This window comes from Perca fluviatilis, chromosome 24, assembly GCF_010015445.1.
Source record: "Perca fluviatilis chromosome 24, GENO_Pfluv_1.0, whole genome shotgun sequence".
Classification (NCBI taxonomy): domain Eukaryota; kingdom Metazoa; phylum Chordata; class Actinopteri; order Perciformes; family Percidae; genus Perca; species Perca fluviatilis.
Window position 1 is genome coordinate 16,615,778 of NC_053135.1, and position 23,038 is coordinate 16,638,815.

A 23,038-nucleotide genomic window follows, 5' to 3' on the forward strand; every position below is an offset into this window, starting at 1 on the left:
AGGCCACAGTACAGTTGGATAGATTAGCTGAGGCCTTCTAATGAAAATGAAAGCTATAAGTGGGGATGTTGCCGGTTTTCTTGCAAAAGGACGATAAGTACGAGGGAAATGAAGTAAGCAGAAGGTAGTGACCTGGAGAGACGAGGAGGGTCTGGGCAGGAGAAGGCCACAGAAGGGGATGACGAAATAAGTGAAGGAGAAAAGGGAAAGGAAGAATTGAATGTGAGGGAGGAAGAGGAGGCTGCAGATTCATAAAGAGGGACAGAGGACTGGAGTGATTAGGAGGAGGCAGAGGGAGATGACACGGGATGAAGAGGGTAGGCCTGCAGTTCCCCCTGGACCACTTGGTATGTTTTTATTCTCCTTCTGTATTACTTGCGGTAGAGTAGCATAACACGTCATATCACTGAGTAAAATAACATGTTTTCAGTTCATGTCTATTTTCTGTTGTATATGTTCTAGGATTAGATATGTAAAGATTTACAAATGTAAAGATTTACAAATGTGTCTTATTTTATCAATTCAATTCAATTTTATTTATAGTATCAAATCATAACATAAGTTATCTCGAGACACTTTACAGATAGAATAGGTCTAGACCACTCTCTATAATTTACAAAGCCCCAACAATTCCAACAATTCCAGTAATTCCCTCAAGAGCAAGCAGTGCGACAATCTATCAGTAGTTATGATCAACCAAAGGTAACCCTAAACCATGTGGGGGATTCCCCCGTGCCGTCTTCACATGCCTCCAGATTTTCTAGCTCCGCCACGGCCGAGTACTTCCTCCACAACTGTAACATTTAAACCTTTTGTTGAAGCTGCGTTGGAACAATTTCTTTAAAAATACTGAGACTGAACTGCAGTTTGTCTTGTCCTCTATGGTTTTGACGGATGTGGAAATAATGTTCTGTGACACCTTCCGTGGTTTTGAAAATGCTTTTATTGTTAATAGAAAAGGTTCGGCAGATGAAAAAGAAAGTAATGATTAATATGTCAACTCATTCCAGAGCGGAGATGTGATGGAGGAGAGCTGCTGCCAAACTGGTCCAGCGGTGACTAACTCAGTTATCTGCTCATACTTTAGTTCTCAAATCTCATTTTGGAAAGAAAAACAATCCTCAAATTTGCCCAATAAAGCTATTAAAAATGATCTGTTATTATTCCTCTATATTACCTTTAGCCCTCGAGCTTCCCCACTAAATTAGCTAAACTTATTTTAAATATCAAAGCTTCCCTGTGATTTGTGTACATTGAAGTCAAACGAGAAATAAAATCATAAAAGACGTGGTTTGCTCTGGTTTGTTGGCTCCGCCCACTCCGTTTTGAAGCTGCTGTGATTGGTGGAGGTCGTAGTGGACATGGCGAGGGGCGGGGGTCACACAGCTCTGTGAACCAATCATCTCAGGGCATGATGTCGACCCAAGCAACTCCCCTCACCTGGAAAAAAAACACAACAGGGCAAGTATATTTCAGTCTGAGATGTAGTGGAAAGTAGTTAAAAGTGATTTAGAGCGTGCCGGCTGCTAAGTGACACGCGCCTTCGGGGACGGGAAGCTCTCTCTGTACTTCTTCTACAAACCTATACCTCATACCGTCTATGACCTGTACAGACGCGACTTTTGCCTCGGCTTGCCATGTTGTGGGTCTGATGTACCGTACAGGCCACCGTACGCCGGTCGTGGGCTCCTGCTGCTGCGCGCTGGGTCACAGCTGTGTTCCTGTGTCTTAGGGATGTCACGAGAACCGATACTTGCGATACCTTTCGATTCTAAAATGACAAAAGGGGCACCGTAAGCACCGTGAGCGCCGATGCCAGTGTTAGAGCATCGGTGCTGCGCCTCTTCTGGAACTGATGGGGGCAGTATACGCTTCAGAGTGTTCCAGTCGATACTGACATCCAGAAATAGGAGGTCACGAACAAGCGGAACTACTCATGGCATAGAGAGCCAAAGTCACGCCCTTCTACAGTACTTCCGGTCCATGGGACCTATCTTTTTGAAAAAAATATGAACGTAAGAGTCAATGGAGAGATAATAATTATTTTTTGATCCTGTTTGAATTGAGCTATGAATTACACATATGATGTTCATCAGTTCAATAGATAATTTCGCAAGTCAAGAAAGTCTCAGTTTATTGTTAAACTGTTGAAGTATAAGACTATGAAAATACGTAATTAGAAAGACTACACACTTAGCATGGATGACGTCTCGCTGAAACTACGATGTCTTGCGTGTATCGTACCGGGGATGTAACGTTACTCACACGAGCAGCGGATCTTGCTTGTTCTTTTGCTTATGTGCTGAAAACACTTCACTGGATAAAACACATCAGGTAAGGTAACGTTACATGCGTTGTGGAACAGAGCTAAGCTAGCTAGCTAGCTAGCGAGCAAGTTGGGCATCAAGGTGGCATCACTGAGCGGTTTCACACAAAACTAAGTGGTCATATGACAAACCTACGGCTAACTGAGACTGTCTTTGGTTGAAAAATTATCTTTTAAATCGATGAACACAAGGCGCCAAAGTGGCTAGTGAGAGTGACTGACTGCATTACCCGCCACTGCCGAAATCTACCCTCCTTTAGCTGGTGCTAATGTCGAGCCCTGCTACTTACCTTTCTAATGGAATATCATGTTAACCATTTACTTTAGCTTTGTCTTTAATAGAGCCGGCAAAAGGAAGCTAACACCGGTGAATTAGGCGCGCGCTACCCTTGGCCATACTCTGACCCTATCTCCCCGCTGTAAACACTCTCGGGGCGCTACTGGTTTTTCGGGGGTAATCATCGTATTACCAAGTCCAATTAACATCAATGCTGTCAACTTCTGTACTTGTGGTCTTCACAATAAAATGGCATGCTTCAACAACTCCAAATTATTCAGTAAAAGCTGAGTGTAAAGTCGTAGCGCCACCTGAGCCTCGCCCAAGCCTCCTTACTGCTGCCTCTCATCAAAGTCACTTTTGCATACCAATGGACCTTTTTCACAGCAGACATTTTGACTTGTCACAGTAGAAAAAGCACAGCTGAAATTGATAACCTTAACCTTAAAATTTACTTGCACTTCGGGGGGGTGGGAGGGGGGCAATCGCCCAGGAAAAGCACAGCAAAAAGACAGGAAGATGTGTCTGGATATGGCCAATTGCCGCGGACAGTGTCTGAACATGAACACAGTTACGTTACACAGTACTTGACTGATTGTTGTTACATTCCACTGCTGGTAATAAGAGAGAGGAAGGTGTGGAGGTTACCTGACAGAGGTTGCTGCAGTCCATCACCGCCACAATGCAGCGCTTTCCGTCCAGCCGAGGGTTGAACGACTCCGTCCAGGAGATCGAAGCCTGAGGCTCAATGACTCTGTAACACACATAGGTGTACGGGTATAAATACACACGAGCCAAAGAGCAACATGTCATCACCATATACTGTATACATAAAGCTGGACGACGTGTCTCCACTTCCTCCCACTGTACAAAAGTGAAGGCAGAATATTCCAGATAGGGAAAATAAAAATGGTATGGTTATTCACTGTTACAGGCTTTTCTTGTCGTTTTACCACGGACAATTTTTCGTGTTTAAGAGCCGTGTTTTCCAGCGGCTCCGTTGGTTTAAAGAAATTTCATTAAACCATAGCACGTTTTCCTCCCATCCCCGAATGCTGTGTGGAGTAGTCAAACTCTCCTTCAGCACGCTTTGGAGTTGGGTCTGGCAAAGTGAGACTACGTATGTATTACAGTGTGTTGTAATGTAATAATTCTGGTAAATTTCAGTAGTTTTTTTTTTTTTTGGTGAAAATCTCATACAGAAGATTTTGACATTTGCTATGTAAGTGATGTTTTGATGTGTCAACATAAACATTTCATATATCGTTATTTCTCCATGATATACTCACATTTGACCTTTTTAAAGCTAGTTTAGAAAGACATTTTGTACAAAATTATGTATGAAAACATTTGGTTTACCAATTGGGTCGCCTAAATTGTGGGCTGCTTGCTTAAGATCATACACTGTATATAAAGATGGACGACCCGTCTCCACTTCTTCTCACTGTACAAAAGGGAAGCCAAATGCCATATATGTATATACTATATATACACACCGCACCGCACCGCTGTTCATTAGAGCAATACGTAGATGCGGCAACAATTTTGGGACAGATATGCCGTGCCTCCTAAAGCATGTTTCTATCAAGGCAGGAGGTCTATCCACAATTAAAATCATAATTTCTCACAACATTTTCAACCGATTTTTAAGCATTTTGCTTTGCTACGAATGCCACACATGTATTTATGATACAGGATACTTGGTTAAATAGAAAATGGCGCTTTTCTTACCAAAATATCTTATTTAATGTCGATAGTAACACAACTTTAAGCCTTAATATAAATTAAATAGGTGAGTAATTTAAAGAAATCACCCCTCATACAGTCGTCATGAAGTGCTAAAGGGGGGAATTTAATAGAAACCAAAGTCTGTAAACATGTTTATTTATGCTGTAAAAGTTTGGAGTTTTTACCATGGAGGTCTATGGGGATTGACTTGCCACTTGAGCCACCGAGCTGCTGCTATAATAACACACATCAGCATCTTACTAAAATATTACTAATCACCTAAATAACAAATACTTTACCTGACACAAGCTAGCACTATCTTAACTTAGCTTATCAGGACACTTAACTTCATGTTTCCTTAAAAGAAGGATTAACAATACCTCTTATGATATTAAATTCACCAGCGTGCGTTAATCCTGCGTGAAAACCTATTGTATGTGGCGTTAAGAGGACTTAGCACTAACTTGTTCATTTTGACAGCCCTTATAAAAACCCATCAGAAAAATGAACACTTGGAGCAAACATCAGCGTGATCAGAACTACCTAAAATGACAGAAACCATCTTTGGGAAAAATTGTATTCAACGTTTACTTTGATTTTTTTTATCTTATTTTTGGTCCATGTTCCATCAACTCAAAGACAGAGAGGAGTGATGAAACTAGAAAACATTCACATTTAAGAACCTGGATTCTGAATTTTTCGCTGAAACCGATGAATCAAAAATAGTTGCAGGTTAATTTAATAGTTGACAACTAATCGATTAAACTTTGCAGCTCTAAAAAAAGTATTTGACGTGCACTTTGATTTTTTAGTTTGGCCAATGTCCCATCCGCTAACATAGAGGGGTCAGGACTTATGACCTATACTGCAGCCAGTCCCCGGGGGGCGATCGAGGTGTTTTGACCTCTCTTACACATCACGTGTGTGTGTGTGTGTGTGCGTGTGTGTGTGTGTGTGTGTGTGTGTGTGTGTGTGTGTGTGTGTGTACTCGTAGAAACGGGTCTTCTCGCTCATGACTCCAGCTCCTTCCATGGACAGCCTACAGGCCTTCAGGGCAAAGATGAAGGGGTTGGTGAAGGTAACGTTGGCAAACATCTCCTGCTGCACCCGAGGCAAGCCACTCAGCTGGAAACACAGAAGAAGATGTATTAGAAAAAGAAGAACAACAACACAAAGCGCACAATTGCGCTGCCCTAATACCGAGGGTTTATTACATCGGCCAGACTCTGCCTCGATTATAAAATAAAGAAACACAGGCGTCCAATGCCAGAACCAAGACGAAACTGCACGTCTCTCTTTATTAATGAACAACACAGTCAATGGCCACTCATTACAGCATTTTACCACTTCTGATTTTCCTGTCAGAATAAAAGCTCTATGTTTTAACTTCTTCTTAACAATTAGCAGAGGTAACGCATCAAAATACCTTACACCAAGCTAAATCTTAAAGTGGCCGATTTTTAACCCTGACACGAGTCTTACCGTCACGGTGAGCGTCGGGATCTGCAGCTCGAGCACCTTGATGGCGGTCACTGATTCGTCCTCAGTCTGACCAGTCAAAACAAATTGCAGGCAGCGCTGAGTGCCCAAATATGGCATATACTCATCAGCTGTGATATTCACCATCTCCCTCTTCACTGCAACACACACACACGCATCATGATTGTAACAGAGGTTATCTCTAATAAACACAAAAACTATTTCCTCTCTGACATCGCTCACGTTGATTGGCCGGCACAGTGATTGTGATGTTGTGATATTTCAAGTGACTGGCTCTGACTCCGGTGTAGAAGATGACGGAAAAAGCCAGGTTGGCTTGGATGATTTTGGGGAAATTACTGTGGTTGTTGAAATCCACCTGTAGGTTGACGTCCTGACCCAGGTTGACCTGGAGAGAAGAGAGGAGAGTACAAGTACATTGAATTTGTACTTAAATGCTAACTTTTTGGACCCTATTTTCCTATGTGTTTGTGTCTAAGAGACTGAACAACACCCTTTGAAATTGGTCCAGTATTAAGCAAGACGCGGAACAAGATGTAAGGTACTGTCAATGGGCAATTGCGCACCATCAAATTCCGTCCACAAAACCTGCTGTTTTTGCCACTGACATGCTCTGATTATTTTAAAGTTCTAGAACTTCAACCTGACATTCTAATACAACAACTTAAAATTCTAGAACTGTAATTAACATTCTAGAACAGCAATTTAACAGTCTAGAATACCTAGCCCAGCCTAATTTAACATTCTAGAACTGTAACTTAACATTCTAGAATGGTAACGTTACACTCTTGAACTGCATCGTAAAATTCTAGAACGTTAACCTGACATTCTAATACTACAACTTAAAATTCTAGAACTGCAATTAACATTCTAGAAGTGCAATCGCTCTGGAATTATTTTGCAAAGTCTCAGAACAGTCCCCCTCTTCCCGGCCGGATTACTAAGATTCTGGAAGGGCTACAAAGACAGAAGAACTCTTTAAAAAGGACTACCTGTAGCTCGGCTAACGAGCTACAGCTGCGACGAGACGATGGGTCCAAAGTTAGCGAAGTAACTAAACACTGTGTAAAATTAGCCTGGCTAGCTCAGTCGGTAGAGCATGAGACTCTTAATCTCAGGGTCGTGGGTTCGAGCCCCATGTTGGGCGAAGGTGTTTTTGAAACAGAGAATCTCTGAGTTCAGGACTGGGTTAGTGAGGTATTACAACACCTGACTGACATGTTAACGAACATGGAGGGAAATATCCAGAATAGCTTGTCATTGCTCTTGGGGACTTTAACAGTGCAAACCTCAGCACAATCTTAATATAGTAAATGTTAGAATGTATCAATCAGTCAGTATATTATACAGTTTATACAAAATGGAAGATTTAATATTACAGAAGTACACACGGCGGTGCTGTGGCTTAGTTGGTGAAAGTGCCTGTCTAGTAAACAGGAGATCCTGGGTTCAAATCCCAGCAGCACCTTGTTGTTGCAGACATTACCACTCTTTGCATTCCATCTGCACGTTTACCCTATCACCATGCTACACAGTATGGTACAAGTATGCTATCCTGGTAGCAAATGAAAAAAGTTAACACAAATGACTTTTTAGACTGTTCTTTAACATGTTACAATCTTGAACCACATCTTAAAGGTGTTCTAAGCGATGATGATTGGGTGACGGCACTTCTTATTGACGTTCAAAGTATTTTCAAACAAAAAGAGGCTAGCTTGCCCCTCCCTCCTCCTCATTCTGTCCCCTCTCCCTCCCTTCCGTGCTTCCGCGCACTACCCCCCCAACCCCGACCCCCAAATCCTTCTTGTCGGTTATTGTCTGGAACGCTGGAAGACTGTTTGTTATGTTTGGTGGTGCAGGTTGGCACAGTTTGTTTTTGTTGCCATTTGTGGACCCTAGGCTGTCTACAGAGACCATGTTTTTTTTACAGCGTGTTCAGGGGACCAGCAGCTCGCTGATATTGAGGAGATGTTTGCTGTATTTGACAAAAAATGTTGTCGCCTAAAAAACGCATGACATCGCTTAGAGCACCTTTAAGTGTCTGACAACATTATTGAAAGGATCCCTACAGACATAGACCTTTTTGTTTACATTAAACATCCCTGAAATTGCCAAAATCACCAATCTGGTTTGGTTGAAATAAACCATTATGAAAATGCCACAAGAAGAGAAGAGTCACTAGATATCAGAAGGGTACTTTGCAACAGTTAGAGTTTTTGGAGTTTACAAGGTGCACCTGAATGCACCATGGAGTCCTATCAGAGCCCACCTGCTTTACCTATGTTGCTTGTTTCAATAACTTAACACAGGAAAGGCAAAATGTTGCCACACAGGGACTTCAGGGAAGCAGGAGGATTTTCCAGTTCTGCTGTTTCTCTGTCATCTCTGACTCCGGCAGTGGCCATGGTGTCTGGAAAATTGCAATTGTATACCCCTAATCTAACCTTACCTTGTGTCTTAACTGTCTTACCTAGCTGCATGCTACCAGCCGGACACGCTACGTTGTGTCTGTTTTTGTTTTCCAGAGAGATAATAAAATACAGGGAATCGCCGATCCTTTGAAATCGATAATTGAAAAAGATCATTTTGATCAATTCTCGATTTGAAATCGAGACACCCATAATTGCTCAGTACTGACAGGTGTGTTACCTGTCTGGCGTTAATAATGATAGACAGTGTGGTCTTGGGCAGCTCGGAGTGATGCCTTTTAACGCCGTATTCCTCCGACCGGGCCATAGTCCTGTTGTCCTCTGCACTACCTGCAGACAGAAATCAATTCAATTCATTCAATTTTTTGGGGGGGGGATTTGTTGTTTTTAGGACATGTCTCGTGGACATCAGTGTGTGGGCCATACCTGTCAAGTTTTGGATTTGAAAATAAGGGAAATTTTCCGGTGCCCACCTCAAGCAGTCCCACCACCCCAACCAAGCTCCAGTATCCCTTACATTTTAAGACGGGTGTACAAGAAAGCTAAAATCACCACTTGATGCAGAATGCTGAAAACATTTAAAATTTATAACATTGCTTGTCTTTATATTTAGCCTACATTTTATTTTCATTCCACACATTCTTTTCATTTCATATTGCTTTTCTTTTACAGTTTTTCTTTTAATTTCACGTAACTTTTCTTTAGTGAGTTATTGTACAAATTTGTTGCAGACTTTGCATTCTTTAAGACTGTTTTGGAAGGAGTGTATTTGTGGGCTGGGCCGGAGTGGTTCATTTTACATGAGAGTAGAGCGCAAACAGTTCTGTTGTCTAACGCCATCCTATTCTCTGTAACAATCTTTCGTACCATGCTAAACACCCTTTCTCAACGTGCATTGCTATGGGGAATGCATAGTAAAGCCTTCATAAGTTTTGGCAGCGCACTGTCTCTGTCATAGCGTCATCCGTCATCCGTCTCTGTTTTTTTTTCTTTTTTTTCCCCCGCGTTGTCACTCATCATCTGACCTCACACACTAACCTCGCGACAACTGCCACCTACAGTACCTGTAGTAGGCTACTGCAGGTGGCAGTTATCGCGAGGCTAGTGACAGAGCTCAGATTGGGAATGTTTTTTGTTTTTTTTTACTCCGCTCGGGCCCGGGGTATTATTATTTTTTAATAACGCAGGTTAAAATACGGGAGATTTATGGGAAAATACTAATACGGGAGGACGACGGGAAAGAAGGGTAAAATACGGGACTTTCCCGGCTAAAACGGGATACTTGACAGGTATGGTGTGGGCGGGGGGGAGGGGTTAGACAGAGCCCAGAAATGTGTGTGGGTGTTACCTTGAGGGTACTTGTAGTTCTGTGTGATGTTGTTCGGTGAGTTGCTGCCCAAAGATTTGGTGTAAACAGCCTTTCCGATGTAATCCGTTTCCACCTTGTACGGAGTCAGAGTCCCGTAGCGATCCCGCTTGTAGAAGACGACGTCACTGTTCACCTGGAGGAAACACCGATATGATGATTATTTAGGAGACAGAAAGTGTGCAGCGTTTCATACCGCTGGTGCAGGATGTAATGGGTTCTCTTTAGTTATAGAGAATCTTTGGCAAAAAAATAGCCTATGCTCGCTGCTAGTGTAAGCCAACATTACCTGCGTTCTACAGCAGCTGCCTCAGTATGTGCAGGCAGCCCAGGAGGGCCTGTTCCATTGTGAAATTATTATTAAAAAATATTTTATATTGGAATGGGAATATAAATTCATATTGCCATACGTAATGGCTTTGCGGCCCTTAGCTGTGATAAAATCACAACATACCTCAGCCTATCATGAGCTATTGCTTAATTATCACGCTAAAGAAAAAATATTAAGCAAAAAAAGGTTCAAAACATTTAAAACACAAAGTACTGTAATACCCTTTCAATGGAAAAACCTTTAGACGTGGAAACATTCAAGATTACACATAGAAATGAAATAGGATCCACCCCAAAGATGGAATCTGTAAAATAAAATATCTCAATATTCCAAGATTTGCAAAAAGTACTTCCCTCATTCTAACCACCATATCCCCTTTCCTACCCTACCCCTTCAATTCAATTCAATTTTATTTCAAGTCCAATATAACCATAAACACTGTACAACAGGGAATTCAGTAAAAAATGTTGATTAAAATACAAAAAAAATACATTTAAAATCATTGTACATAAAAGTGAAATAAAAAGTGGTACAAGGGTAAAAACAGAAGATAGAGGAAGTCACATTAATGGTCCATAATGTTTGAAAAAAGAAATGTTTTGAGTTTTGATTTAAAAGTGGTGATAGAGCTGGCTTCTCTGACATCTAACGGAAGGTTATTCCAGAGGTATGGTGCACGATAAAAAAAGGCATAAGATCTCATTACTTCTTCCATTGATTGTTCTTAAATGAAACGCAAGTCAGAGCGCCATTTGTTTCTGCATGTTTACGTGTTTCCTGTAATAACACAAAGCTAGGGAGGGACTTGTCTCGGATATTGATTGCCGTGTAAAGTAACCAATAGCACTGCATGGGCGTTACGCTCCACTCCCCCCCGCCGGAGTGACAGCACCTAACATGGAACCACAGGAAGAAAGTCTGTTGTCTGTTGTAGAGGACTTCTCGTGAAAACAGACAAGTGACTGATTGGTACAAAAATGTTTGACATTGGTCCAGTATTAAAGGACAATTCCGGTGCAAAATGAACCTAGGGGTTAATAACAAGGGTACCGAGTCAACCGTACACATATGTTATTAACCTCTAGGTTCATTTTGCGCCTGAATTGTCATTTAAGCAAGACCGTTGCACTCAGTAGTCAGCAAAACAAGCTACAATATAAGTTATAGGGCAGTTATTGTGCACCTTCTTTACGTTCTCAAAAGTGCTTGTTTTGCCACTGACAGGCTCAGATTAATATTCTGTGTCAGACAACATTATGGAAAAGGATTTTTAAGCAGTTTTCAAACATAAAAACATCCGCGAATCGCACACAAAATGGATGAGCTACAACTACCCACGTAACTGCTGCGTGATGATTATCACCGAAGCCTCGCTGAACACACTCATCCCGGACGACAGCTAGCATCTAGCAGGGTGAGCTAGCTACCGGCAGGATGTCTGAGTTGAAAACGCATCTTGTTGTCACCCAAGGGCCCTGTTCATGTTGCACAGACATTTTAATTGCATTTTGTGTCTGTTAAGACTCCCAAAGGCACCCTTTAGAACATACCCCCACAACTGCCGTTTTAGCTAAGTGGGAGCTCTAGACGTAGCTGCGGCAACTCTGTGTTGCTAGCACCGGTTCAGATCATTTTTGTTTTCTATCGACCGTACTCGCATATTCATAGTGATAAAGATTAACGTAAAAATTGCCCGGAGTTCTCCTTTAACACTGGGATAATGCCTTTTTCACTTCATGAGGCACTTAATGAGAAACTAACCTCAGAGAAGACGAACCCTGGGTCATACGGGTGACAGATCAAACCTTCCTTGATGCCGATAACTGACGCTGGACCGCAGCGATAATATCCTGTAAAACAAACATCATGTTTAGCATCCAGCTATCTGTTGATCCGTCCGCTTTTCTCTGTCTGTGTCCGTCTGTCCTACCATCACTGGTCTCCTGGGGCGTGGCGTCCACCACCTGCCATCCTCCGAGGCCGGGCGGCAGGTCGTCGCGCCTAATGAACACCTCGTTCCAGCAGTGGTAGTTCCTACAGAGACGTGCTGTCAGTACATCTTTTTGTACATGTGTTTAGTCAGCCAAACCACAGATTACACACAGTTCTAATACCTTAATGTTATATCTGATTACCCTCCAATCCAAAAATGGGTCATTGTCACAGACCTTACACAGTAAAGAAACTGCAGTATTTGGACCAAGTGACCAAGAGTTACTCGCATCACATTGCCTACATTTGTTTACATAACACACATTAGCCGAATGAAGCTACTGTTTACAGAAATTACAATACCCAAAGCTTATGAAAAATCTTAACTTCGCGTCATGGTTCATGACTATTTTACACTTCTTTTAGTCCACATAGTTAGTTACATCACTGACAATATTCCCATCAGGGTCCAAGAAAAAATTTCCACTTTAAACGTCTATGGCCCACAAAGTCAGTTACCTCACTTTTAATATCGTGTTAATTTTGCATCTCAGTTTGTCAACCTATTGGCAAGCTACTGGAAGCCTGCTACTGAGCTACTTGTTGGAGACCCCTGATTGAAGAAGTAGTATCTATGAACATGGTTCTCTCCAGTGGTGGAAAGCACATTTACTCAAGTACTTTACTTAAGTACAAATTTAAGGTATTTTACCCATTTAGAGCTGGTTAATGTGGCTCGAGAAAGGAAAGATTGGGGTCCCCTGCTGGAGCTAACGCCTCCACGACCCAATCCTGGATAAGGGGATCACGATAGATGGATGGATAGATGGATGGGTTTCAATTTTTGCTACTTGTGAGGTGCCACCGCTGTAATGTTGACTTGTCTATATCTGTTTGTTTCTTTGTTGTCCTTTTATGTCTCTTTGTGATATTTTTGTGTCTGTGATTTGTACACGTTTACATCACTTTGTAGTTATTTTGCGTCTCACTGCAGTCATTTTTGTCTCTACTTGTCTGAACAAGTAGAAACATTTCTAATGGACTAATTTCTGGCCTGGCGGTCTCCTAGCAACAGGCATGACTGACCAGATGCAGTCCTTGGTGTTGGTGTAGTCCGGCAAGCCATTAGGCAGGCAGATGAGGTCGGTCTTCAGGTTGCCGTTGTTGTCGTGAGCTGAAACAAAGTTGGTGATGGGCCGTGCTGGGATGCCGAGGGTGCGTAGGACTGCAAAAATATGAAATATTCAAATTATTAACATTAAACATTTCATACTATCAACAAATAGTACATTGTTCATGGTGTGTCACTTTCAAAAAACACACTCATGTAGCTCAGCGTAAATTCTTTCAGGAAGACTTCTAATAACTTCAATCACCTCTCTCTCTTCCTAAAACTAATCAGCTTTCATGAGGTGTTCACTTTTCAGTAAACCAACCAGAATCGGCCACGAAATTCATGAGCCAGTCACAGCATGACATCATGCTTTAAATGTCTTCTCTCTGCTGTCAGTTGTCATTTCAGGCAAACGTGCAACCCTCCTCCTCCCCTTCCACCTCCAGTCATCGTCACCCGTGGCACCCTGAGCCCCCTTCCGGAAGACAGCTCCTTCAGTCCGGTCTTCGGATTCCTTCGCTACCATCACCAGTGTCTGGACTCCATCTGGGGCGATATGTCTTGGCTTCTCTACCCCTTAAAAATAATTTTATAACGATGGAGTCTAATCTCCAAAGACTCTATACATTTCATATTATGCATATGTACAATAAACCTTTGCATATCTACAACAAAGTCTCTCCTGATTGAAATACCTTCGCTCCATTTAGCGTCACTTGGTTGTTGTTTTTTGTGGTTGTTTTGGGTCTGTTTGTTGTTGTTTTGCAATACTTTGTAGTCATTTTGTAGTCAGTTTTTGGTAGTTTAGTCTCTTTGCAGTTTTTTGCCGTCTCTGTGTTTGTTTTGGGTCTTTTTGGGCCTTGGCCATCTATACTTGAAGTTATCTGAAAGTCTTGACATGACATCTTGACAAGTGTATCCTGGAAACAGTGCATGCTCTTACAGGTGTTCAAGACTCCAGCAAACACCCAGCACTGGGCGTAGCCGACCGGGTGTCCGGTTTTGGTATACTGCAGAAGGATCTGGACGCTGCCCGTCCAAGATGTCGGGGGCCTGCCCATCGAGTAGTTGTCACTCCAGTTCCCGACACACACGCCATTATCGTCCTGAGCATTAATCTGAGGGGAAGAGAAATGTCAGGGAATCATCAGCGTCATTCTCTGGGTGATCAGAATGTCTGAACCAAGTTTTTTAAGGATCCATCCTACAGCTGTTGAGATATTTAACTCATGTGAAAGTCTCTTTTCTCACCATTGCGGATCCCATCCTAACCGTTTTGATGATGTTGCCTCGGTCATTGATCGGCATCCGAGACGCATCCAGGATGTAAATACAGGCATCTAAAATGCCGCGCTCAAACTGCAGTAAGAAAACAAAGATACATTCTGGGATAGGAGAAAAAAAAAGCTGTGGGTTGTTTGTTTGTATTTCTTTAAAGGTTCCATATTGTAAAGTAAGATTTCTTCTTTGATTTATAAAGCAGGTCAAGGTTCAGGTTCTACATAAATACTGTGAAAGTATCAAAACACTCAATCGATAGAGAAATATATGCAGCCCGTATTAGAAACTGTTTTTAAACGAGCCGTCAGAAACGTTTGTTTGTGAAGACACAGCTATACTATAAATAGGTAAAAAGTGCTGCTATACGGTGCTTTCCCCGGCTGCAATGACAGTGCAGAGACTCCGAGAGCACAGATGGGGACAGGTTGACCAATCAGAGCCGAATGTTTTTTTTTAAAGGGCATATACAACCAGTAACACACAGTTTTACAAGTGAGCTGCGTACATATGGGTGATACACCTTTAACAGGCTGCACACGCGCTCACGGGCGACAATCAGTTTTAGGCAACACACCGGATATCCGGCATGTCAAGTTTATGGTTGCAGTGTGCCTCTGTTAATCCAGACTAACCTGTCCATAAACCCAGTCACGGGTTGTCACAGCATCAAATGAACCCTGATACATCACGCCATGGTCGTTGAGGACGTACTCGTTCCGCTCTGCTTCATTAGGAAGAAACACCGCATCATCTGCAAAGAGAGACAGACAGAGTTTTCACTATACCTTATCAGAAACAAAACGTTAAACTCTCAAATGAAATTCTCTGAAACATTAAAGCTGCTCGAAGGAAGATTTAAGAAGATTTTTGTGTATGTGTTTTGTGTTGCATCATGTCTTTGTAGCGTCACTGTCCTGTGAGAACCACGTATCTTTGAAAAGTAAAAGTTTCACGGTGTCAGAATAACAGGCTTTTTAGCCTTAAAAAACGTGCGTTTAGGGCTTGTCCAAAGCCACTTTTGCTAGTTTGACGGCAGAAAAAAGGGTCGAAAGGGTTGTACTTAGTGTGTTTATTAATTCATAGGTGTGTTTTGGGCGTAACATGCAATAAATCAATCAGAGATGTCCCATTCTCTTTAAAAGCCAGGTGCGTTTGTACCTTGGCGCATTGCTATGATGGCAGATTTGCATCGTAATATTTTTATTTGTAATCTTTTGCATGTTTGTGTGCTGCTGCGCTTCCCTGTGTGTGTAACAAGCAAAGTGTGTGTAACAAGCATAGTGTGTGCGCGCTGGGCACGAGCCTAGAAGCATTTTACTAATTCGCTGTTAAAATAACAATGAAATGCTGTGCTATTGACTTTAGACCAGGTTTAGGTATATATTAATTACAGCATGATTACATTATAGCAACAAAGTATTTGTAGTTTGTTACATTACAACACCGTCTATCTGACAGGACTAGGGCTGCAATTAACGATTTCATCGTTGATTAATAAGTCAATTATTTTCTCGATTAATTGGTTAGTTGTTTAGTCTATAAAATGTCAGAAAATTGTGAAAAATGTCAATCAGTGTTTCCCTAAGCCCAAGATGACGTCCTCAAATTTCTACTTTTGTCCACAACTCAAACATATTCAGTTTACTGTCACAGAGGAGATAAGAAACTCAAACATATTCACATTTCACAGGCTGCAATCAGAGACGTTTTCATTTTTTTTCATGAAAAATGACTCAAACTGATTAATTGACTAACCAAAAATAAACGGTGATTCATTTAATAGTTGACAAATAATCGATTAATCTTTGCTTTTCTAGACAGGACAGAAACATCTGAACAGCGTCTCTCAGGTGACAGGAGAGGAGTTCCTACCTTTACACCAGGCGTTGAACAGCACGTACAGGTCGGTGGCACCGTCCCTCTTGATTCGCTGCATGCCGGTGCCCGCCACGATGGCCACGTACATACGAAATCTCCCAACGATGGCATCGGGCGTCGGTGTGATGCCCAGAGTCACAGTTACACCCTGACTCTGCACAATCCGACCCAACCACGGGCCTCCAAGACGGGAATTGAAGGTTACCACCACCAGGGAGCCCCTACTGGCCGAAGGGTTTCCACCTGGAGGAGGAGGAGGAGGAGGAGGAGGAGGAGTGATGAAAGGAAAGGAGGGGAAACACTATGGAACGGATCCTTACAGATATAAAGATTTCTGTTAAAGAGTAAGATCCTTTTTTTAAACATTAAAACAACCGCAAAATTGCTATCGCTAATGCCAACAGACTCCATGTAAATAAACAGTAATTTTATCATCGCAAAATAAAGAAACAAAAACAAACAAAGTCAAAAGCCCTTTTGGATCAACTTTCCACTTTTCCAACAATCACAACTCTAGTTTTGGTTGAACTAAACACAGTTTACCGATTTACATGTGGAAATATGTTGGCTCTATATACGCTAAAAGAATTGCTTTTGAGTCTGGTGGATTTAGGGATAGCGATCTCAGAGCTGTTTCTGGTTAAACAAAGAGGATTTTACTCTTTTAGAAGAGGTCTATGTCACGGTTTCAGCAGGTGGACCCAAATGCAAGACTCTTCCAGTCAGGAGTGCAGAACAAACACACTTTATTGTGACTCAACAACTACAAACTTGGGAACAGGTGAGAACAGAACTGGAGGGAAACTAACAAGAGAGGAAGTGCAGACCATATAAGGGGAAGGGCGGAGACAAAGACAGATGACAGACAGGTAACCATAGAACACAGCAACAAGCACAGATAACAAAATACACAAAAAGTCCACAAGAGTGGCACAAAGGCAAGCAGTCTCAGCCGGATCCTGACAGTCTATCTCTATAGAGATCCTTTACATTATGTTGTCAGACAGTTATCATAATAACAAAAACAGCACTTTTAATGGACGAAATTGACGATGCACATTTGCCCCATAGGGTTATATAGCAGCACCGGTTCGCGGCTGCTAATCACAACGTTGTCGCTCAATACTGGACCAATTTCAAAGATTTCTTTTTGCATGCAGTGCTGCATACAGTAATGAAGACATGGAATACATAGAAATTACCATGCATTACTTTTTGGAGCTATATACTGTATATGAATTGTTCATGAGAACAGCCTTATTGAAACAATCTTAAAAAAAATGGAAATGTATATGGTTGTTCACAGTTACAGGTTTTTCATGTTATTTTTTTGACCATACACATATAAATTCACAGGAAAAACCTTGTAAATCTGTGTCCTATCCCAGAATTCAAACTCACCAATTAGGAACTCGAGCTGGAAGTCGTCGCTCTGCACCAGCGGGCGGTTGAAGGTGACTCTCACCAGGAACTGCTGACCGCGGCGGACCACCAGGTTGGGGGTGTCGAAGGCGTCCGTGTTGTGTTGCGTTTTGTTTATCTGCTGACACATGTCGACATTCTGCACCGACAGGTATGCTGAGAGGAAAGGAATAAAGGGAGAGTACGTCGTGTTTGATCACTGATCAGAGAATCAGATCAGAGTTTTTTTTATTATCATCATCATCATCATCATCATTATTCTAGTTGAGTTTGCTTCTGTTGCAATTTGTCCAAACGTTTTTCATAAAATGACTGGATTATTGCACCAGCTCTTAGTTATGCTGTTATAGTTTTAGACTGCCGGGGGACTTCCTTTGGAATGCTGAGCTCCTCTCTTCTCTCTCTTTCGATATGTGTGCAATCATGTCCCAGAAATGCTTGTTACTAACATAGCTCTGGGGAGCTTATTCCCCGGAGCCCTAATGTTTTCTCGCCCCCGCAGTTTTCCTTGAATTAGGGTGGCACCTAAGTCATGGTTGCAGCTGTCGCCGTGGTCCTGCTCCGCACCCTGCTACGCCCTGCTAAACCCTGTAGTGCCCTGCTACACCCTGTAGTTCCCTGCTACACCCTGGTATGCCCTACTATGCCCTGTTATGCCCTGAACTGCTACAACTATTATTTCTAGTCAGAGTTCCATTATCTTTATTGTTACTATAATTGCCACTGTTCACACCCCCAACTGGCAGCGGCAGACACATGCCTACCAAGAGCCTGGGGCTGTCCGAGGTTTCTGCCTTAAAGGGGGTTTTTCCTCGCCACTGTCACACTACAGTAAATGCTTGCTCTTGGGGGAATTATTGGAATTGTTGGGTCTTTGTAAATTATAGTGTGGCCTAGACCTACTCTATCTGTAAAGTTTTGTGAGATACTGTAACTCTTGTTATGATTTGATGCTATAAATAAAATTGAATTGAATCAGACAGATAAAAATATTATAAATGAAATGGATCTTACTGCCATCATCAACAGGTGCTCTGGCTGTGGGAGCGTCAGGAAAAGGCTCAAACTCTGGAAAATCTTCTTCTAATTGCCCAAAGTTGGAGGTCGACACCTAAAGATTAATAACACAAAATATAACAATGAAAGAAAGAGAGGAATGATTTCATGTAAATGCATTTTATTGTTGTAGTCCATCAACGTTGAGCAAATTTTAGATGTAGAGCGGAAAAGATGATCGATAAATTGAGTAGTTGTCAACAATGAAATGAATCGCCAACTATTTTGATCATGGATTAATTGGTTTTAGTTATTTTTTTATTAAAAGTAAACACTCTCTGATTCTTGGTTCTTAAATACGAACATTTTCTAGTTTTTTTCTATTCTCTGTGACGGTAAACTGAATATCTTTGAGTTGTGGACAAAACGAGACATTTGATGACATCATCTTGGGCTTTGGGAAAGATTTTTTTCTTTTGTAGAATAATGTTCTTGCTATTTGCAGATAAATATAATAAGAATGTAAAATGTTTCCATAAGAGACCAAGTGTGTTTGGGTGTATGCTGTTTTAGCTTAAGACATAACTATAAGATAGTGGCCATGAGCAAAGTACATTCAGTAATAATAAGTGAAAGAGGAGCAGAATGTACCGCTTCGCGTGACAGCAAATGAAGACGAGACATCACGAAAGAAAGTATAAGAGATGAGGGGAAGAATAGATCGGGGCTCACAAGGTCTGACAGTCTAAGAGATACGTGGACCGACCCTGGCTTTTTGTCTGTTGCTAGGGAAACTTAGTCTCTGCGTGCTTTGTGATCCCACAGATCTGTGTATTGAAACTCCGATGCTTGACTGATTAAACAAATGTATTTGACTTCATCGCATTATCTTATTTGGCTCTTGCTTAGGATCAATGTGATTCCAATGTAACGAATACGCTGGGCTATATACAGTAGGTCTTTTATTTGGAGTCAGACACATTGTCCCAAAAGGGGGGGGGACACAGAGGAGGAAATCCCCAACACTTTCTTTCTTTTTTTAACCATTTTATAGACCTAACAACTAATCGATTAACCCTCAAGTTGTCCTCAGGTCAACTTTGATCCTTTTTCAATGTTTCTGTTTCAGAAAAAATGGGTTTCGTTCAACCACATTGCCCAAAAAAAGTCATTAAAAACATAATAAAATGCTTTCAAAACAGTATTCTGACAAAACATTGACATATACTAGTCTGTGATAACCCATCAACATACGTTCCTCTTATCTTAAATATTAGACAAAAAAATTAATAATTTCTGCTTTTTAACTTTTTAATTTGTTTTAACTTTTTGCAAGAAGAGTGCCTTGGACGTTTATTCCTATTTGAAATTGTAATGTGTTTGTTCTTAGTGGTGCAGTACCTGCTCAATGTAGCGCCCCTTGTAGTTGTTTGACTCCCCCTTTGATAGAAACATGATGGTCGGAAGTTTCACTGAAGTCACTGCACAGAGAGGGAAACAGATATTTAATGCAAGAAAACATGAATATAATACTTTGAATATTGAACATTAGGATGTACCAATGTGTGGTGAATCGGTTAATAATCAACATCAGGGGCGGATTGGCCATCGGGAATACCGGGAACAATCCCGAACGGCCGGTCCATTTCAGGCCGAACCGGCCGGTGGTCCATACGTTTTTGTTTTTTTTCTCATACGCGACCGGCCTAGCCGGCCGTTCAGCTGCAGCGGAGCGCTGTGTCTGTGTGTGCGTGTGTGTTTCAGACCGGGCCAAACCAATACTTTCAGTCTTGAGGGGGATACGAGCGGCCCCTCCTAACTTGGACTGATACTCGTTTTTCCTGACATCCGATTGGCTCAAACTTAAGGCGCCGAAAAAAGAGTTCACTTTCAGTCAGGTTTGGATTTGGTGATGTGAGGTAGGTAGCAGGAGAGAGGAGGAGGAGGAGCAGGAGGAGAAAGGGGGAGGAGGAGGAGCAGCAGGAGGAGGAGAGAGGAGAAGAGAGGAAGAGCAGGAAACAGACAGGTAGAGGGGCAGTGTGCAAGGCTGGGTAGGCAATCATATTAGGCAAATCAATCAATCAGATTTTTGCATATAGGATAAAATGCCAATAGTTCCACATACTAGATAATAGCTTGACTGAAGCACAGATTGAACTAGAAAATGTTTTATTCTTAGTCATATTTATAACTGATGTTCTTCTCATGCATATGATATGTAGCTGCACAATCAGTAAGCAGAGGCAGGGTCCATCACAGGGCAAGCTGAGCCAGGGAGCCAAGCTGAGAAAGTAAGGACACACACACACACACACACACACACACACACACACACACACACACACACACACACACACACACACACACACACACACACACACACACACACACAAATCTCTATTTTATGGGACTGTATTGTAGTTTTTGAGTATATCAGTGGGAGTATTTGTAACTATTTTATCACTCCAACTGACTGCACATGACATGCTGGTAGTTAGCAGTATACTGTGACTTATGTGTTGGAGATTAGGTTTTGCTGACCTGGTTGTGTTCAGTGCAGTGGTGACTTGCTTATACAACCTGAGGAGGCAGGTGTCATCCTAAAGTTTCTTGAAGGTCTTCAGCGTAATCTGATTCTCTTTATACCATAAAAACACTATTAGAATTAAAATAACTGCAAAAAAAAAAATCCTTCTGCTCGTGCACCAAGGGCACTCGTGTAAAAGGCCTCTCCAGCTTAAAGTCCCGGGCTGATTTTCAGTCCCAGTACGGCCCTGATCAACATAAATGTGTAAAGATTGCAACTGGTTGACATAAAAACTGAATCACAATGACATTTCTAAACGGCCTAGTTTCTAGTTTTCTACTGGATTTCACTTGTTTGACTTTTTTTTCTATTTATTTAGTGCTATTTTACTTTAATTTTGTTATTCAGGATAATAAATGAAGGAATATTTGTCAGTCATTTGTTATCTGTTAAAACAAACGTGAGAAAATTGTATCATGGACGTACAGTAAAATCGTGAATGGAATCTTGACCTGAGCGTAACATCCCTATCGTATGTTAGCGATTTATGATTATTGATTATTAATGTGTTCATTAATGTTGCAGCAGGTAAACGTGGAGTTTATTGATGGGTTGTTTCAGCAAAAAAAAAGAAAAAACATCAAAAGCATCAAAAAAAGGTGCCAAAAGTGTCTTAGAGCCAAAACAACTCTTTTCTTTGCCCAGTTTATAGAAATAAAGGAATATTTAGGTCATTTGTCTGCAGATCATACTGTTAAATAAAATTGTGGGAAAAACTGAAAACCGTGAATCATATCAAATTATGTGTTGAGTGTATTGTTACATCTCTATAACATGTCATCATAAAGCCCCACAGAAACGCTGTCACTCTGCACAGGGAATATACGGGCTTATACAAATGGTCAAATGTGGACCAAATATTCAACACGTTGAATTAAATTATGTAAAAACAAAAGATATATTTTCGTATCTTAGATAGATAGTTAGATAGATAAAAAATATTGTACATTCACAGTCTATATTTGTAATTTGTTCATCTTTTAAAAAAACAGGAAAAATCTGTAAAATAAAAGATAAAATTCAAGTACTTTATGATAAGTATGTATAATGAAACGTATAGACTTTAAAAATGAACATGTTAATCGTTGGATCTCCAGCTAAATTTGTGTGTGTGTATGTGTGTGTGTGTGTGTGTGTGCACGAGGTGTGTGTGTGTGTGTGTGTCTCACCACTCAGATGAAGGAGAGGAGTTGGTCTGTCTGTCGAGTCTCTGATGGTCAGATCAGATGATGATGAGATCGACTTCAGCATCGGTTTATATACACACACTACTTCCCCTTTTTACACACACATACACACACACACACACACACACAGGTTTGTGGCACTATCTTCGTGGGGACCCGTAACTGACATAATGCATTCCCTAGCCCCTTACCTTAACCATCACAACTAAATGCCTAACCTTAACCCTTAACCTAACCTTAACCTTAGCCTTATTATATCCCTAATCCTACAACCAAGTCTTAACCCTCAAACAGCCCTTTAAACTTGTGGGGTCCAGCATTTTGGCCCCACAAAGCTGTCGGGCCCCACAAGTATACTGGATTCCCGGGTTTAGTTAAACAAGCCCCCCCCCCCACACACACACACACACACACCTCGATACGTTTAGTTACTTTTTACATTAGGTACATCACTAAATACTTATGATAACAACTGAATATTTTATTATTCTCCAATAATAAAACACTTTGATGTTACTTTCTCAATGTTTTTCTGATGCTTTATTAGATTTATTTAGGCTTATGACACCTTTTTCTATGCTTTTCCAAAAATATTTTTTGCATTATTTTTTACGCTTTTCATGATGTTTTTTTTATGCTTTTCATTTCACATTCTCATAAGCGACGGACAGTCAAGTTTAGGCA

At 41.3% G+C, this 23,038-nt stretch overlaps 2 protein-coding genes and 2 non-coding genes across 4 annotated transcripts in view; 2 read left to right on the forward strand and 2 right to left on the reverse strand.

The window, feature by feature from the left end:
* LOC120554212 (gastrula zinc finger protein XlCGF57.1-like) overlaps positions 1-23,038 on the reverse strand; it is a 443,376-nt gene that overhangs the window by 205,018 nt on the left and 215,320 nt on the right. The gene's annotated exons all lie outside the window — the stretch shown is intronic.
* Positions 926-22,418, reverse strand: LOC120554206 (coagulation factor XIII A chain-like). Its single transcript, XM_039792942.1, has 18 exons — positions 22,337-22,418; positions 19,982-20,061; positions 18,599-18,695; positions 17,564-17,740; positions 16,157-16,405; positions 14,917-15,035; positions 14,255-14,362; positions 13,947-14,121; positions 12,976-13,114; positions 11,888-11,991; positions 11,719-11,807; positions 9,609-9,762; positions 8,481-8,590; positions 6,054-6,219; positions 5,814-5,968; positions 5,320-5,456; positions 3,252-3,357; positions 926-1,440 (listed from the first exon to the last, which is right to left on the reverse strand). Exons 1-18 carry the CDS (start codon positions 22,416-22,418, stop codon positions 1,405-1,407), a joined length of 2,283 nt encoding a protein of 760 aa, XP_039648876.1. The 3' UTR covers positions 926-1,404.
* trnak-cuu lies at positions 6,906-6,978 on the forward strand. Its single transcript has one exon. It is a non-coding gene; the product is annotated as a tRNA-Lys (tRNA).
* On the forward strand, positions 7,226-7,299 carry trnat-agu. The gene has a single exon. It is a non-coding gene; the product is annotated as a tRNA-Thr (tRNA).

What these genes read in the sequence shown, in the direction of transcription:
- LOC120554206 (XM_039792942.1), bottom strand. Translation starts at nt 22,418, where the DNA reads ATGCTGAAGTCGATCTCATCATCATCTGATCTGACCATCAGAGACTCG. An exon ending in GTTCAACGCCTGGTGTAAAG is followed by an intron (nt 15,036 to 16,156) that starts GTAGGAACTCCT and finishes CTCTCTTTGCAG; the next exon opens with ATGATGCGGTGTTTCTTCCT. An exon ending in CACTGTGCCGGCCAATCAAC is followed by an intron (nt 5,969 to 6,053) that starts GTGAGCGATGTC and finishes TGTGTGTTGCAG; the next exon opens with TGAAGAGGGAGATGGTGAAT.